At 39.9% G+C, this 18,249-nt stretch overlaps 1 protein-coding gene across 2 annotated transcripts; it reads right to left on the minus strand.

Moving 5' to 3' along the window:
- Nucleotides 1–487: 487 nt before the first annotated feature.
- LOC119740731 lies at nt 488–17,871 on the minus strand. 2 transcript variants are annotated; one of them, XM_038216131.1, is made up of 3 exons: nt 17,633–17,871; nt 7,054–7,222; nt 488–5,861 (listed from the first exon to the last, which is right to left on the minus strand). In XM_038216131.1, the coding sequence occupies exons 2-3, from the start codon at nt 7,167–7,169 to the stop codon at nt 3,188–3,190; spliced, it is 2,790 nt and encodes a 929-aa protein (XP_038072059.1). In that variant the 5' UTR covers nt 7,170–7,222; nt 17,633–17,871; the 3' UTR covers nt 488–3,187. The 2 variants fall into 2 exon arrangements, with proteins under 2 accessions (XP_038072059.1, XP_038072060.1); XM_038216132.1 differs by lacking the exon at nt 17,633–17,871 and adding an exon at nt 14,384–14,595.
- Nucleotides 17,872–18,249: the final 378 nt, after the last annotated feature.

Here is an 18,249-nt window from a genome sequence, read left to right on the forward strand (position 1 = left end):
AAGGCGCGACTTTGGAACGCCAGTCTAAGACGAGGGTGAACAAGCGATGTGGTACTCAAGGCGCTGGAAATTATGTCTATTATTGATGCTTAAATCTTATACAGACCGCGGCGTAATGGCGCTTTGTTTCATGAAATCCGCCGCAGAACGAATCTTCCATACCACTTTGTCAGACAATATCGAATGTCAAATAAAACACGACAATGTTATCAGGCAAAAAGATGTAGCCCACTTTTAATATTTTATTGCTTCGATTGAAGTTGAGTACATGTACAAAATGCAAAACTGAAAAAGATAAAGAAAATACTAAATTATATACAATAAACTAGATGCATGTAGGCCCTACATGTACTGTATCAATACAATGTAGTTTTAGCCTACTAACATGACTGGCCGACATAATGGAAGGACCTCGTCCAAACCACAATTTAGGGGTAAGATAGATATTTTTATAAAAAAGATTATTCAATGGTTAATATTTTTTCAATTTTTTTTTATATAAGTAATGGTTGTAGCTGCACATGCAAACTTGTACACAAATCTGTAAAATGTCTATGACAATAACAAAACGTCGGCGATGCGAGCTATCATTTCTTGTACGCCAAACCACCGGGCTGAGTCACTTGTGTACAGAATATTTATATATCAAACAGATACTACATGTACATACATTTGGTACGACCAGCACACCTATATTTTTTCCTCAATAAGGAACATGGTGAAGACATTGTCATGAATAATTCAGAAATTACGATGGAGTCACTGCAAGACACTTCGGTTCTCGGACTCTTTTTGTTCTCCCATTTTAGTAAAACTATCCAACTGATAAATTTGGAGAGAGAGAAAAAGGCTTCGTGGATTCGGAGCAGGGATCGTGTATATAATAATAATACCTGTAACTTTATTTATTGATGGTAGCCATGTCACCTCAGCGATGATTTTCAATGGGCCTTCATAGTTCATCTCACTATACCCACTAGGCTGGAAGAATGACAACTCTTCTTTGAAATGCTCAATGTACATGAAGTTGCCTGAACACTAAAAGCCTCAGACATCGAACCTCTCGCACCAATGTCGTGGGAGTCGAACCACCGCGGCATCTGTAGTGCGCACCGCGTGTATCCCAATCTACACCTACGGATTTCCGTTACAGATTGCCAGTGGCAATCTCCTGCTTTTAGAGTTCCTGACCAAAAAATGATTGGTATTTTAAAGCTTTCCTTTTCTAGGAATAGTAGGCCTAGATGTGACGAGATACTACAATGCAATAAGTACATTTTTTGTATCGCCGGCAAAACAATTTAATATTCGTGGGCGTTTTTTTTTCAAGAAGAGTAAATTTGCATATAATTTGTATACGATATGCATGATTAAGCCGTCGTGTTGCTACAAGTTATGAGCAATTCACACCAATATTCTAAGTTGCACACGATAACTACACCCCGTCAATGCAGGATTCCTAAGACATTAGTGCGAGTAAAATAAAACGGTTATGCGACGGCCAACAACTACAGAAACCGCTCTTGCAATGGCAGTCCATTTTTCACAACCGAACTGTTTGACAAAGACTAGATCGGTTGCAATACGTGAACCATGAAAAAGCAAAAGCAATATTTACATTTCAGCACATGCTATTTTACTTTTAAGTTAAAACATGTAAAACATATATCACACAGTTAACATTTACAATTTGGCACATTAGACATACATGTCCCCGTTTTGAAGCATATATGGCTCATTAGCAAACATTGTTTTAGTATTATCTATACAGGGTGAGTAAAAAAAAACACAAATGGCAGGATCAATTTTTGAATGAAGTTTTGCCTCTGGAACTTTTCTAATCTGGGATTTGAAAGCTCAGACATTATGCTTTCTTTTAGTACAAGAATAATTGAAATCACTCGTGTACTTTTTGAGTAACAGAATTTTGAACACTAACACCGTGTTAAAATTTTGTCCACGGATCACAAAAAAAAGTAGTATTCTTTCAGCAAAACGAAAAAAATTCTCAAAGGGATGCATGTGAATTGTTTTCGTTTTGATGAAAGAACACTTACTTATTTTGTGATCCGTGGACAGAACTTTAAAACGGTATTGTGTTCAAAATTCCGTAACTTGAAAAGTACGAGTGATTTGAATGATTCCTGCACTAGAAGAAAGCTGATTGATTAGGCTTTCATATCCTTGATTTTGAAAGTGTTACAGGCAAAACGTCATTCAAAAAGTGGTCCTGCCATTTGAATTTCGCTTTTATTTGACTCACCCTGTAGATACTTGTAGGTTGAAACAATGTTCTGTCTCAAAAGCGCATACATCTTGTAACCCCTCCATTTGAAAAATGTCCTTAACTCACGTTACGTCATACTACATGTACTCTTAAGCTAGAGAGGTTTGACTTTTGGCCAAGAAATCATTTACAAGTCATCCTCAAGTCTTGAGTTACCGGTACGTCGCCAGCTATGCACCTTTGTTTGCGACAAAGACATTCGTATGTCGCCGCTGGTAACTAGACTCTAGCAGGACTTCTTGTTCCATTTCTGCTTGATTTGTGACTGGTTTTTCGGTGGTCATTAATATTCCATGTTTTTAAAGATTTTCGAAAATCGACATTTTTAGGACGAATGTGTCAAACTGTCCGCAATTTATCAGTCTACAAACTCTTTGCGACTCCGCACGAAAAAAAAAATACGCGCGGTGATGATATCAACAAAAACGGACGTGGGCGGATGCCGCCATTGGACCTTTTAGGGTTGAGATATCCTTGTCTGAAGGGACTCATGCGAAACTACTGTAAGCAATTTCCAAGACGTACATTAAACAATCCAATCAAATCATTGCATGGTTTCGTCTTAACTACAGGTATTATCACAAATGTTAAATAACTTGACCTTCAAATAAGGCGAGCTAAGTATCGATCTTACAAATCTTTCCCAGAAAGTTACCTTCAGCCTTAGAAAATCTACCAAGCATTATACAGCTAATAAAGTTTACATTAAGCACTGCTGTCACTTACAGATAAAAAGGGAACCAAAAAATGAAACAATTTACATGTATTACTGAAGCTTTTATACAAAGGCAAACATTGGTATCTAAAGTGCAATCGTGAAACAAACATTTGGTATAGAATGACTTTGCTCCCATTCTGGAATCTGTATTTCCGACAGCGAATCATTTCAAAGATTCGGCGTTAAGTATCATGTGGTCGTTGAATCGCATTTAGGACCGATTGGTGCTCTTTTAATGTTTGTTCTAGCAGCCTCAATCTGTCCTGCAGCACCATATGCTGGAGATCTCCAAAAGGTGAGCTCTTGATCGGTTGTACACCTTTGAAAGGTGAGTTTGTTTCTTCATCTTCTAAACTGGAATCCCAGTCACTGTCGACTTCAGCAGACTTTTTGTCTGGACATTCCCATTCACTGTCGATGTCGGTCGAACTTGCCCCATCGCTCCATAGATCGTCTTGAAATTCATGTATCTTTTGAGCAGTATGTGAGACGTCTGTCGCAAACTCTTTTCCTGACCCGTCAATGTGACTCTGGAACTCCTCTGCCACCTCATGTGTTATTGAGGGCTCGTGGTCCGTAGGTTGCCCTTGGAAGTAATTGTCAAAAGCACTGACGTTATTACAAGACAGGTCTTCAAGTATGTGTTGTTTAGTTCTTTTTGGCAGCGTGTTTTGGCAGTCAGAAAGGTGTTCCCGCCCTTCTGTCAGTGTGGAATCTATCTTTCGTTCCAATTTTCGTTGAAAGGTCGGCCTGTCATGGTTGTGACTTGGTTTACATCTTTTTGACAGGGTCAGTCGAAACTTTCTTCGCCTTTTCTTTTTCTTCTTATGTTCACCATCTTGATCACATCCATTTGTAACAGATGCCAGGCGTTTAACATTTCCCGGAATGCCAATGTCGATGTTGTCTACTGTGTCTTCGACATCCAAATTTGTCGTCAGTTGGTCGAGTACGTGTACACCAACTGTGGCTTCTGGTTGAATGACATGTTTGTCTCCATTCTGAAAGTTAGCTGTGTTACCGACACTTGTGGTTTCCTGTGCTCCAAGAAGACTTGCATTTTCCTTGGACTCGCAGTCACTTTTCACTATCAAATCCGAGTCTGCAAAGCTATAACGACTGATGTCCAGTTTATGAAGTTTAAGACATAGAACTTTGCCATCAAAGTCGGCAAGCTTTTCTTCGACAGGATGACAAGTTGTTTTGACCTTATTGTCACTGTCTCGTTTGGTTTTTATAACCATTTTCAAAGGAGGCACTTTAACCTTTTCACCCTCTTCGCATGGAGAGACTGCATCACTACTGTTTACACAATCCACCACGATCCCAATAGCTTCGCCAAGTGTTGTCGTGTTGGATTCATCAGAGTTTGTTTGAAAAGCGGAACACGTCTGCGCATCATTTACATCAGCGACTTCATTTGCATATACTGCCTCGAAAGAACGGAAAGCTCCTGTTCCTGCAGATACACTGGTAGAATGTGCAAAATGTAACGGAGAGGTTAACTGACGACGACTCATCAGAATTTGTTTCACGGTTAAGCCAGGCGACCTTCTGCAGGAACGCGCTTGATTTTCAAGACCCTGTCTGTACTGGGATACTGGACCGCTTGGCGTGATTTCTGACGACTCCCACAACTTCACGAGTTGTTGTTGTTGTTGCGCCTGGGCCCCACCGTCGGTCTTCCCACGAGGAATGGCATTGACTGGATGGACAGTCTGGGCAGACGGTCGTTCATCGGGTTGTCTCGTCGAATCTAATGAACAGACTGGAGAGGATTGTACAGAGCCACTTCTGCTTGCCATTGTGGGTGTTGCTAATGTGCGAGTCGTACCTGAACGTGACTCTCGTAATTCAGATGCCATGGTTGCTCCAATCGCAGAAGTCCTTGGGGAGTTCGTTAACTGAGACTTAGGGATACCACAATCACCTTGTTTAAGTGGTGCATCTTTCGAGGTCGTGCCGGAATCTACTGGTGTTGACGTCTTCACGGCGTGGCTTTGCTGCGATGAAAAAGCACTTCTTTTCGCTAGGGTATCTGCAATCTTCTTTGATAAACTTTCATTAGTGGTTGTCGAATCTGCCAACGAAAACACGGCATCGATCCGAGGTAGAACCATTGTAGGCAACTCCTTTTTTTTCTTGGGCGGCGTTGGTGTTGATTCTTTGACGGGAACGTTCAATCCATTTGCTGATGGAGTGATGGACGTTCCATTCTCTGTATCTCTCTTGCCCGAGTTGTACAACTTGTACAACGAGCTGGAAGTAGGAGAGACGTTAGTTGGCAGTGCGCTCTCTTTTCGCGGCAAGTTTCGAGGAATGACCTGCTCCGGTCGCAGTTCTGGGGCGGACTTGATACTCGACTCTTCACTGTTACTACTTTGGCCGTCCTGTTGTGAGAAGATGACATTCTCACCCTTCAACAACGACTGTCTCGTCTTCTCATCATTCTTAATGATGAACACGTCCTTTTGGGGGCCTATACCTATTTCATCAGCTGTGCAGCCCACGAATGGGGCATTGATAGCGGGGACCCATGCACACGACGCCAGATCGTCAAAAGGAAAAGCTTTGGCAAGTTTTCCCCTTGGTTGATGGTTCTTTGAGATGGCTACATAAGGAATACCGACAATGTCTCCCGGTATAGTGTACGCCAATAGATCCTGCTTCAGATATTGCTTGCCATCATTACCGGGAGGTACAGCAGGTGTCACCGATACGAGTTGGACCACCGCGGAAGAATGTGGTAGAAGTCTGGTTTCTTCAGCGGTCAGAGGACAGAAAGCCGAGAAGTAAGAGGTCCCAACGCTCCAGAATAGACGTTTACAGAGGCACAAGAAATCGCTCTTACTGGAACTGTAAAGAGGATGACATTAATTCACAATGGAAATGATATCAAGACTTATGTATGTCAGGGTGAAGGAGAGAGGAAAACTGTCATAAATACAAGAAGTTTATGGCCTGTTCACACTGCGGGCGGTAACGGGATTCCGAAAAGGTTAACAAAATGCAAATGTGCTGGTTTGCACTGTGTGCGTACAAACAGTGAGGAAGAACATACAACTACTGTACTTAAAAACCGGAGCAATCCCCCCCCCCAAAAAAAAAATACCGCGCATCTGCCTGACGACCAATCAACGCACGGGTGGTTTCTCTTTGATACTTGGCCATGGCGTCGTTGGCCAATAAACCTTGCAAAAATGTGCATTAATTTTCATAATACCGCGCGGTTTTTCACCAGGGCACTATGCAGTATGCGCCCCGAGGGTGTTCAAAACGTTATACCATTGTCTTGGATTCTTTGGACTTTGAAAACATGTAAACAAGCAGCAGCAAACACAACATTCATGACAATTGAACATCAACTCACATGCATGTCGCGTACCGTGCTCGGAACAGCTGATCGTCGGCTAGTTCGCTGCTCCCACTCATGTGTGAAATCATAGTGAAAATAGCGTGGGTACCAACGATATAAGCGTTTCGCACCGTACGTACCGTACGTACGTACAACGTCACAGCACACTCCCTGTGATAAACTTAACACGTGATCGCTCTAGGCCAATGAAAATACATGTACAGTAAGACAGAGGTATAGCAAACCTCGTTGGTTTCAACACGCTATCCGTCACCTCATGTCAATTGGCCCTTTAATGCACACAAACATTTCGCGCTTATATGGTGGATAATACGCCGAAGTTTGCAACCTGATCAAGTTTCCCTAATATCGCATCAGCGCATTGACCGTTATAGCGTGATGGAGCTGGCCATGACGTTACCCTGTATTTCAGTAATTTACATAAATTAGCATAATATCGCGTGTTCTCCCACTCATCATACGTTAATGTTTACGCTTCCCGTTACCGTGCTTGTGTATATAGACCCTTGTTACATTTTAAAGCAGACTGTGCAGCCCTATATCAGTAACATGTACATGTCATTGAATTCACAAAAAAATTACAGTTGTTACAGATTTTTACAAATGTAAACGTATAATGCATTGTGTATTTATTTGTTTGTATCAAAGTTACTACATTCTTGTGACACAAACCTTGGCAATGGCACAGCAAAGAGTGCCATTGGTTCTTCCAGTCTGTTGGACACCATGGGTGGCCGAGCCCTCCGATCAACAGAAGAACTATGACTGTTCTGCATAAGTCGTTGCATGGCTGTGCCGCCTTTAAAAGTGTCCTGGTGATTCAATGTAGCCTATAGGTCTCCTGCAGATAGAACATACATGTAATATGCATGTCACTTAATATAATAACAATGTTTTCAATGCAGTTGACGAGCCTCGTGTGGTGTTTTTACATGAACTTGTTCCTTTGTGAAGCTGCCTCATGCCATTTTAATTATTCAGTGGTGAGTCACGTCCTCTGCTTTTCTTTTTTCTCTTTGGTAACTTCCTGCGGAAATCATTGCAATTTCCGCAGTCGTAGACGTGCTTGAATCATGCTTGTTTCAGCGACCTGACTTCATGTAAATTAAAGTTTCCTCGCAGTACGCACATGATTTTGCCTCGCAGCTTTCAGTCAAAGGACCATCCTAGTTTACGATAGTGTAAAGAAAATCGCTCGTTCCATTACACAGTGGTTATTTGTGACTTATTTTTCCAAATTGGTACCGTTCTATGGATTATACTCGAGCTGCCACTTATTTGCAATTCAACCTTGGGAAAATGACAGATGGTTTCATTAAATACATCAAGTTCATTGATGTCGAATATTCAGACCGACGTGTTTTCGTTGTTGTGGAGGGTTCATAAAAGGTTGCATCGTAGATAGCTGGATTGCTATCTACGATGCGATTGACCTTATCTGATAAAAGCTATATTTGTAATTCAAGTTGATCCGGCTTTCCCAAAGAAAAGCTTAATCTATAAGAAATTGTAATAATATAATTCGTGTTATATTTTAATCAAACAAAATTAGACGGCCTAATGTTCGATCCTAGCAGAATCTTTGACAAAGATTCGGCTAGGATCGAAATGTTTGGCCGCCTAATTTTGTTTGATTTGTACATTTTAGGTCAATCCATTCATCAACCAGTTGGCAGCAATTTTGTTAATGTTCGTTTTTATTTGGGAATCTTTGGAGTGAATCCATTCATTTCTTTAGGTTTGAAACTGCTGACTTGTAGTTTTATATAAAGCTCACTATGTTTCATTTTGTGGTAATATTCATTGATTACCTGTGAATAGCAGTTAAACTACTTTTTTTTTTCAGCCAAGATACTCGTTGTGTTGCTGCCATTTTTGCTGCTGCGTGATTTCATTCACTGGAATACACGAAGGGTAGCATTATTCATCTCTTCCTGATGACCTTAATGAAGCCTAATGCTTTTCTTAATAAGGACCGGTGCCATATGAAAATCCGACTCCTATGAAAATCGGACCCCTTTTCCCGATTATTGGCTACTCCCTCGCACGTGACAGGTCACTCTCCCGCATGTGATCCTAAAACTAGCATATTCTCGTACTTACGCGTGCGCAATACTACCAATGAGTCCACATTTCATGGAGTCGGATATTCACGCTACACCGGCGATTTCAAGCACATCATAGCACATTCGCATTCTACGGACTTTTTTTTAACAATATTATTTAATCGTCTTCTGGTGAATCCCAGTTCAGATTTTCTTTTTAAGTCCAAGCTTATGATTTTAATCGCTTTAAGAAATTGCTCTTAATTGCTCTGCACTGCAAGTTTTTTATTTACATGCTCCAGACCAATGCCAGGTCCATTTATGCCTGCTCGTTTTGGTATACGACATTCTTCCTGTCTTTCAAATTTCCGGAGATGATTTCATTTCTGCTCTGCTTCATGCATTAACTGCATGATGATTACTCATTACTTTCAGACGGGCGCCCAATCTGTATAAATCCCAGGTTTCTATGCATTAGCAGCTGCAGATACGTTTACGCCGATACTTTTCACGGTGCCTCTATAACTTGGCTAATAAATATGACTCTTCTGACGGAGTGTGACCTCATAGCACTATATCCGGCCGGCCGCACTATATCCGGCCAGGAAAAAAACGTGTACAGTATATAAATATAACATGGTTTCAAGGTGGACAGTTGATATTCGCTCCCCAAGGTATTGGAGATTGACAAACTAGTTCCCGAGGCGAACTAGTTTGTCAACTTCCAATACCAAGGGGAGCTAATAAACCCGAAATAAACCATGCTATATTTGTTTTACTATACCTCATACATATTCAGCGCCGATTTTTTTGTTTCGTTGCAGTATGCACATCAAAACATTTTTTTTTGAAAAACTTGTCCAGTTCACCAAAAGAATCGTATTGCTCAACTTCACTAATTCAGTTCGTTTACAATACAGTGCAGCTGTAAATACAGTAGTTTGTGTACAACTTTCTTTTGTACAGAAGGGGTCTTTATTGTCCATAAATATTCTCGAGTTCAGCATCATTGAGCTCGGGAAAATAACGCGCTCTTCATGTGTAGCTCGTTTGGGCGATGTTCGCGCGTGCGTACTTCACCCGTGGGACAGTTCCACGATTACTTTGTAAAGCGCATGCGTAGTAGACTGTTGCACGGGTACGCATGCGTATTTACCCGGCGCGTGAATCCTCGCGCCCGCGCTTGGTAAACAGCAAAAATAACAGCTGGCACGTGATGGTGAATTGACCAGTGAGCGTTCGGCTCTCGATCATGAATATGTATTAGGTATAGTAATATAAGTAATGGAGTTATCAGACACAGGAATTAATGACGTCGTGTGCTGAAATCCCCGCTGCAATTACCCCGTGACAGCGCTCGGACACTTTTAGCATCGGACACTATTTTGCAAGAGTTCAAATAGTGTCCTGCATCTACCGCGCATGTTCAGTGGACACTATTTCGCACTGGACAGTTTTTAGCTTGACACCGGAACACCTATTGTACTACAGAAAATAAACATATTTCTGTAATTGTCTTTTTAAAAAAAAATTCTACGGAAACCCTTTGTATTATAATTGTTGTATTTCGGTAATTGTTTTTTATCTTTGTATTTAGCGCTGTGAGGCCCTTATGGCAAATTGGCGCTTTATAAGTATCTTTTTATTATTATTATTATTATTATTATGTTATGCCGACACGCAACCGCTCGGCAACCCAAACAATTAAACATTTTTAGCATGTTGTTCGGCCCGCATCAAACAAAATTATGTCAACACTTTTAAGTCACTCACATTTCAAGAGATGAACAATGTGCATGCAGTGCATGTTGAAAGATGACATCAGGTGACCATAACATCCATTTTCTAAACACGATTTCACATGTTCTATATACACCACATTGAACAAGTAGATGCCATCTCATTACGCAATAAAACAACCCCTAGTGTTAACATTATCGGCGCACTGGTTGATCGGTACTATACTATCTTCATGTCAGAAACACCTTCTGTATCCGTTAACAATGCTTAAAATCTTCATTGGTAACGGTAATATCTGTAACATTATAACAGTGGTATACCAATGGGGCATAATATATTGAAACATTCACTTTCATTGTTATTGGCGTTTGGTTTGTTCCATGGTAAAACTCAGTCAGGATCAGACATTCACGTTTGCAGATTAGAGCACACTACGAACATCTGATATATACATATTTTATGCGACCCCGCGCGCCAGCCAATCGGAGTCGACTTTAGAAATTGTGACGTCATTTAGATTAGAAATGTGGACTTAGCTGTTGACTGGTCATTTTGACTGACATGGTTTTGTTATACTACAGCGGATTACCGAAGACCCGTTGACGGGCGAAATCTTTGAAAATTATTTTTTTTCCCGTTTTAAAACCGTATCTTCTTGCACTTTTCAGGGTTTATTTCCCTTACAATGATTCAAGTATGTGCTAAAATTCGTTGTGATAATGTTCATTACTTTTCGTTGAAATTGGAAAAATAGGCCTGGCTGTACGTGCATTTTGGAAAGTTGTAACATATAGCGTTTGCAAAATCTGTCAATCTTTTCAAGCCTAACGAAATTATATTAATAAGGTTCTTATCCATTATTGTGTGCAGTAAAAAAATTGGGGGGAAAAAGCCTCCTTCACGAGTTATTAATTGATAAATATCACCCTTTTGCCGGCTTCCATTGGTTGACACCGAGACCAACGCCAAGTCAAGCCGAGTGACGCTAATGAATATGCTAATATGCCCTTCGTCATTGCGTTGCCGGGCCGAAATCGGCCAACCGTAGCGCCTAAGGCCATGCTCAAAACCATGCAGGTGGATATGATGGTCGGCAAAATCATCTTCGAAATTTTCCTTGGAGATAGTTCAAGATGTAACACTAGCATTTCCAAGAACAAAGGCCTATTAAGCTGAAACTCGGAATATACTTAGATGAGTGCTCGACTACTCGTGAAATAACAAAATGGACACATTTCTAGAAATTGATATAAATACATAGGCTAATTATTTGGGGACGTTTTCGAACTGAGCCGATTGCAGCTACGCGAGGTCATGCACTGAACCGACGAATTATAGCAACCGCGCGCGCGTCGTGTCAACGCTTGTGCGCACTTCGCTGAAAAAAAAAACGAACTTCTAACGGAAATTTACATTAGACGCATAGTTGGAAAGGCCTTCTTTCATTGATTTCTTCAAAATGACAGCATGCCCGAAAAATAATTCACAGGAAGTTTAATCCCATTATTACAATTAAACCAAGTATGTTTTTCAAGAATAATCACGTCAGTTACTTTTTGGATAGCAATTGATGGACTGTTGGTTGGAGTTTTTATGCTGATAATTACCCTAGGCAAGGGTAATCATAATTACCCGAGCCTTCGGCTCGGGTAATTATCAGCGAAGGCTATGGTAATCATAATTACCCTAGCCTTCGGCTCGCTTAATTATCAGCATCCAGATTCCAACCAGTCTTACACATAGTGTTTATTAATACCTCCCAATCACACATTTATGCCCTTAATAATACCTTGCTGTACATACACAATTGTAGACCGTTTGGTGTAACATTTGTTTTTAATTTACAATGAAAGAAAGGTTTGCGGAAACACCATATGGGAATATAATTCCTCGAACTAAGAGAATGGTTAAGAAAAGAACCAGAGGTATAAAGTCGACGTTCCGGTCGGTATGCTCTTACCGACAGTCAGAGCATACTGACCGGAACGTCGAGTTTATACCTCTGGGTCTTTTCTTAACCATTCTCTTAGTTTGAGAAATTATTCCCACATCGTGTTTCCGCAAAATTTTCATTCATTACTATCTCCACCATGCAAAGCCTCAAATCTTACCTGATTAACAATAATACCTTTTTATATTGTAGACCATGTGGTGTGACACATTAAACGCATTCAAATTGGCAAAGTAGTTATCTATGCCAAACCTGACGGTATTATTCACAGATTCGGTTACAAATATCTCAAATGAGGGAATACGTTACACAGGCATACCAGAAAAATGCATTCTGGACACACACCAGCGAATAAGAACACGTTACATGTACTTGTACATGAATTTCACCGTGTAAGTGTTCATGCGCTGTTAATGTTATTCATTTAAATTGTGTGATCCATAACCATGGTTTTGCTGGCACGCGTTATTATGGTTAAAGCCATTATTCCCATTAGTTACAGAATTACAAAGAGTTACTGTATTGAAAAGGATTGCATATAACTTAACAAATTCAAAAGTAAGACTAAGTGGACACTGTCCTGGCGTGACAACACAATAAATGCATTTCTGTCTTTCTCTTCATTGTGGACTTTGGAAGCTGAAATTTATATCTTTGTTACAGTATTGTCCGAACAAACAGCCCAGCAGGATTACACAAACACAGCGTGAGCAATTGGTGACCTTTGACCACCAACTCCACGGCGCAAGCTGCCTAATCAGACAATACGGCCAGTTCATCTAGCATCTGGTCGATAAAGTTACCAAGGTCAAATATCCGCTTCATCGCATTTTAATGGGAACTGCCGCTGCTATTGTTGAACCCAATTTCCTGCGTCGCAATAAAGAATGGCCTGTACTATGTGCTGTTAAAGGGTCTCGCCACGACATTAATTCTTCTGTCCTATACATTCACTGCTTCTTTTCCCCTCAAGCAATACCAACGTTTTACGTTTTTTACAGTTGAATGCAAATCCACGCGCGTTTTGCAGCGAGGAAAAATTCAGCAAGAGCTTTTGTGTTTTGAAGGCGCAAAAAGCAAACCTGCAGAGAAACAATTTTCGGGGTTTTGGCGAAGCCATAGCGGGGGGGGGGGGGGAAGAAATTTCTTTGTTAAAATAACAGCACAAAATTTTAATTGGTAATCAGCAAAAAATGATGCCTAACACCTTTCGTTTTATTTATTTCTCTGAATTCTATGACTCATTCTTATCTTTACAGTCTATTTTATTCTCTGAATGTGAGGGTGTAGCTCTTTTGCAGGGTTTTGGTTTTTTCGGGTTTTTTTTTTAACTCAAAATTAAATGTAGCAGTCATAACATTGTCTATCAACTTTGCTTGTGTAATCAATGGAAATAATAAACACAAAAACAGACAAATTATACCAAACCAAGGAATCTTTGTGACTCGTCAATAGTCCACGGCATCAACACTGATTCCCGGCCAATTGGGCACCTCATTTTAACTCATGAATATAGACATTCAAATGAGCATAAATATGACAAAGGGCCCAGCGAGTAAACACCCCTCCAAATGACCAAACTAAATTACACGTACTAACAGTGAAAGTTGGCTTATATGAAATAAAAAAAGGTGCGCCATGGTGCACCATGAGTGTATTTTTATCTAAGCAGTTAATAATTCAAAAAAGGGGTAGTATTTTAATCACAACCATTACCATGACTGCCCGGCTTATTTTTTTTTTATCATTTATCTGACGACCGCTTCGAAATACCAGCAACAGTAGGTAATTTTATTTCATACTGAAATAAAAATATTAAAAAAAAAAAAAGGACAAATACCATGAAACCTGAGTTTATAATTTCAATGCTTTAATGAACCGCGATAAATACACAATTACTACATTTTGTTTATCACAATATCGAGTCTTCAAGATTTTTCTTTGTCCTTTTTCTTTAGCCTGACGTAGTATAGGCCATCTCAGGGGGCATTTGTTATTTCAATTCAGTAACAATGGATGCACAAAAGCTTCACTCATGTATCCCAGCACAGCAAATGTATTGCCCTCTAAGATGGGTTCTATATACGCTTAAGTACGTAACGCCAGTCGCTCCGATGCTCCGATCGATACTAAATGAGCCATTTAAGAAACCTTTTTCTGACATCATACTTCTCAACCCAATTCTCAATCTTAGTCATCTGCCATAATAATGATATAACACTACATGTATAATGTTTCTGGATCATACTTAAAACAAAAATCTTACCTCAAATCTCTAAACGAATTTTGATCCTCTTGGCACAATATGCCACTATAATTCAATCGTCAGCACATGGCGACATAATTGCTATGCACATGTACACGCTGAGCGCATACCAACTGCCGTAAAGCCCACGGTATAGCTAGGCCTACAGCGCGCGGAACGTTGAAGGCACGCCCTGACCACGACACGAAAGGCCGTTTTACCCATTCCCCGCAATACGAAATTGCATTCCGTTCAGGGGCCCACGTCAACCGTAACTATAGCAACGCTGAATATGTAATGACCAATGAAAGACAGTCCCACCGCGTAGGCAGGCGCACTACTGAAGAAAAGCCAGTCAGCTTCAATGAAGCGGAGCACTGTTGGTATTACATGTACATATGCAAAACAACTTGGGATTGGATAGGTCATGCTTAACAGAAAACCACAACCAGGCCTACAATGCTGATTGCAGGCACACTTCCTGATTTTTGGTACAATATAAAGTGATGTACATTTTTCCAGCAACTACTGTCAGGGGAATGCTATGTTTGGTCAGACCTGAAGAAAGCGATCGCTTTTATGTTACTTTAAAGTCTATAATCCAGCTAATGTTAAATTGGAAAAGTAAATTATGTTACAAAACGAATTGTAGCTTTACTTCCTAATGTGAGATCAGTCGATCTTTCCGTACTGTGCGGTTGTAATTTGAATATTGTAACATTTCAAAATTATTGACCCTTTAATGTACGACTTATCTTTGAAATATGTATACCTTATCTTTTCAGCATAGACCTGATGTGACATTAATTTGTGCAAGCATTATCCAGAGTTGTTCTTGCCACACAGCTTTGGAATTGAAAGAACTGTCGGGTAGAGGTTGTTCATATTCATTGAGCCCTTACACAAAGCGCTTGCCTATATAATACATACATGTAACTGCAGGTGTACGTATAGCTTTTGACCTGCCTGGTTCTTTGTTATTTTGGACAAAGCGCCTAGGCTACAGCATGTAGCTTGGGTAGAATCGATTTATGCATTCATAACGTACAGCAGTAATTTTGTTCCGCAGTTCATCGATCTATATTGAGTATTTAAACGTTAGTGCTAACAAAACAAAGCCATGGGGCCTACATGCAAAATAAGATATAGTTTGGTATGTCCTATTTGGACCATTCCATATCAATCTATTAAGGAAATAACGCATTGTAAAATGGAATAGTCCATAGATATTGCAAAATGCGAAGTCTTTCTTACGAAGTATGAAACGCAACCTTTCTGGGTAAATTTCAACCTCAATCTCAAAAGTGGTAAATTCGCAATAATCGAGTCCATAAAACAGCTTTATTTTTTTCAGGATTACATTTCGGTTTTTTTTTTCATTTTAGGAGTTGTGATTTTAGCCGGCTCTTGCGGCGGGGAAAATAACTTTGTTATAGTTATTATTCGCTCTTTGCAAAAGCGATACCAATTTACAAAACGTCAGATCGCTACGCTTTTTGAGTGCTGGATCGAAGTGTTAGAGGTCTATTCGGGTAACCTTAGCCGTAAGGTAATTTTCGCCGACCTAGCTGTAACACCTTCTTGAATCTTGATGCTTCCAGGTCAACAAATTAATTGCATGATCAGGCCAATTTGCCTCTAAAAACATTGCCTACTGAAAAATTAATCGCACAAATTAAAGTGGGACACCAATGAGGAATAGTATTATCTTAGGCAAAAACATTACACATAATTGTGTACATGTATAACTCTATGTGTTCACGGACAAAATACCTATCTCAGACGTTTTGATTGTTTTATTTGGCCGAAATGAAAAAAAGAAAAGTATATTTTGACAAAAACAATGACTTGTTCCTTACTAGAGTTCCTTTAATAAATTAATTACGTGCATACAATTGAAGGTACCCTTTTAAATACACAACGTTAGTAGTAATACCAATACAGCTATAATAAGAATAAAAAGTAAAACAAAAATGCAATTGGTTCACTACCTTCCTACACCTGGATCATTTTGCCGGACGTTACTGGATCACAATTAGGTTCTTGGCCTTCAGATATACTTTTTTAATTAATGTTAGAATCACTTCTGGCTAATTTTTTTTATGTTGCCTCCAAATGTTGATATCTGGGTTTTTTTGTTATAGTGAATTTTTGTTTTGGTTTGTGTGTGATAACTTGCATGGTGATTTAATTTTTATATTGTTCAGCGCTTTCTTATGTTTGATATAAAAACGAATTGCGCTTTAGAAATATATAAATGAGTCAGTCCACAGAACTTTTTCCCAACTTTTAAAAGGATATACCATGTCGATCTGTTGTACGGTATTTCTATTCCCTCTTTTCATACTAGCTGGAACATAATTGTCCAAATATTCTTTCCGCTATATGTTGTAAATACTTTGAGTCTTTTGAGACATTCATAATTCGTAAATTTGTAAGGGCAATTACTTTGAACTTAAAAAGTGTCTTATGATGTTTTTGACCACTCAATATGGCGTCATTGCTGTTTAACCACTTAACAATTTAGGGGTTTTGTGTTCAACTTGTGAACACGAATTAGAAAAAAACACCATGGTCAAAAACTGGTGTAATGAAAAAAGAATAAAAGAAAAGAACAAAACTGAAAATTTACCACGGCTTACATTTAAAAAACCTGGCAATTATGCTGAAGCAGTGCAACACTGAAGTTTGTGTATGGTTTAGATCGCATCAGAAGAAAATGAAAAAGGCCCCGTTCAAAACAACCTTTAAATAGGGATCCAACATTGAAGAGAAAGTTACTGGGGTGACTACACGGAAATGGAGCGACATGGAGAATAACCTTCAGGGAAAATAAGTACATTATAAACCCCACACAGGACACTGACTACATGTACATGTGGTACAGTTCTTTTGTTATATACAGCTGTGATTTATTCCATCAGGAAGCTTGAAGGAATATCCAAAGGGCAAATGTGACTTCCTGATACCTACCCACAAACGAACCATAGAGCAGACCAGGGTACAGCTTATTTTCTTCAGAGCTGCACGTCCTGGCTGCACTTTAACCCATGCCCTATTCTCGATCTCTCAGGTCACCTGTGTCATATGTCAACACGTACACCCAACTCAGTGTCACACTGCTTCAAACTTTATGAGGCAATTGGTAAGATCGAAATGTTTTTACTAAATGTTTTTTTGGGAGTTGTACATTTACTTACACTGTCTCATTTTCACACAATGAGTCCTACACACACCCATGTCAAAATGTAAAATTACACTGGAACTTACCGCCAACATGACCGCTCAAAGACCGTTTCTTTGTCCTCTTATCTTGGTGAATTGACAATGCTTTCCGTAAACAGTGTGTGCACGTACGTTAGAACGTAGAGCTAGTGTGATCGCTGTGTGAATAAGCCAGCCGGCCACAAGCACAGGGTTCGCGCGCTCCTGTTTATAGTGTATAAATCGTGACGTACGTGATAAGCATGATCAATAATGGTGCAGTGAAATACTACCACACAATGACCCGGTTGGCCGACGTACCTACGTGTATGGTCTGCGTGGTGCAGGCGGGGTTGAGTTCCGCGGATATGAAGTTGTAGCCATAGTAACGCTGCATACATAATGAGCACTGGCTCAAGGGTTGAGATGTGCGCTGTATTGCGTAATACGTTGAGGACGCGTACCATATCCACGTACCATATGGTCCACCACGCATAGTTAAAACTGATCTTCATGCATATGTGACTACATCTTGCATTTTCTCCACAAGTCTTGGGTCTCAAGACTTGCTTGTTTTTGCATGTTGTAGACCTACTCAGCAGCTTTCAAACAACGTAGTATAATTAGTAGGGCTTTCAGACTTATCTTAATGATTATAGTCCTGTACCAAGATGCTCAGTGGA

The sequence above is a fragment of the Patiria miniata genome, unplaced genomic scaffold (assembly GCF_015706575.1).
Source record: "Patiria miniata isolate m_02_andy unplaced genomic scaffold, ASM1570657v1 HiC_scaffold_5, whole genome shotgun sequence".
Lineage (NCBI taxonomy): Eukaryota > Metazoa > Echinodermata > Asteroidea > Valvatida > Asterinidae > Patiria > Patiria miniata.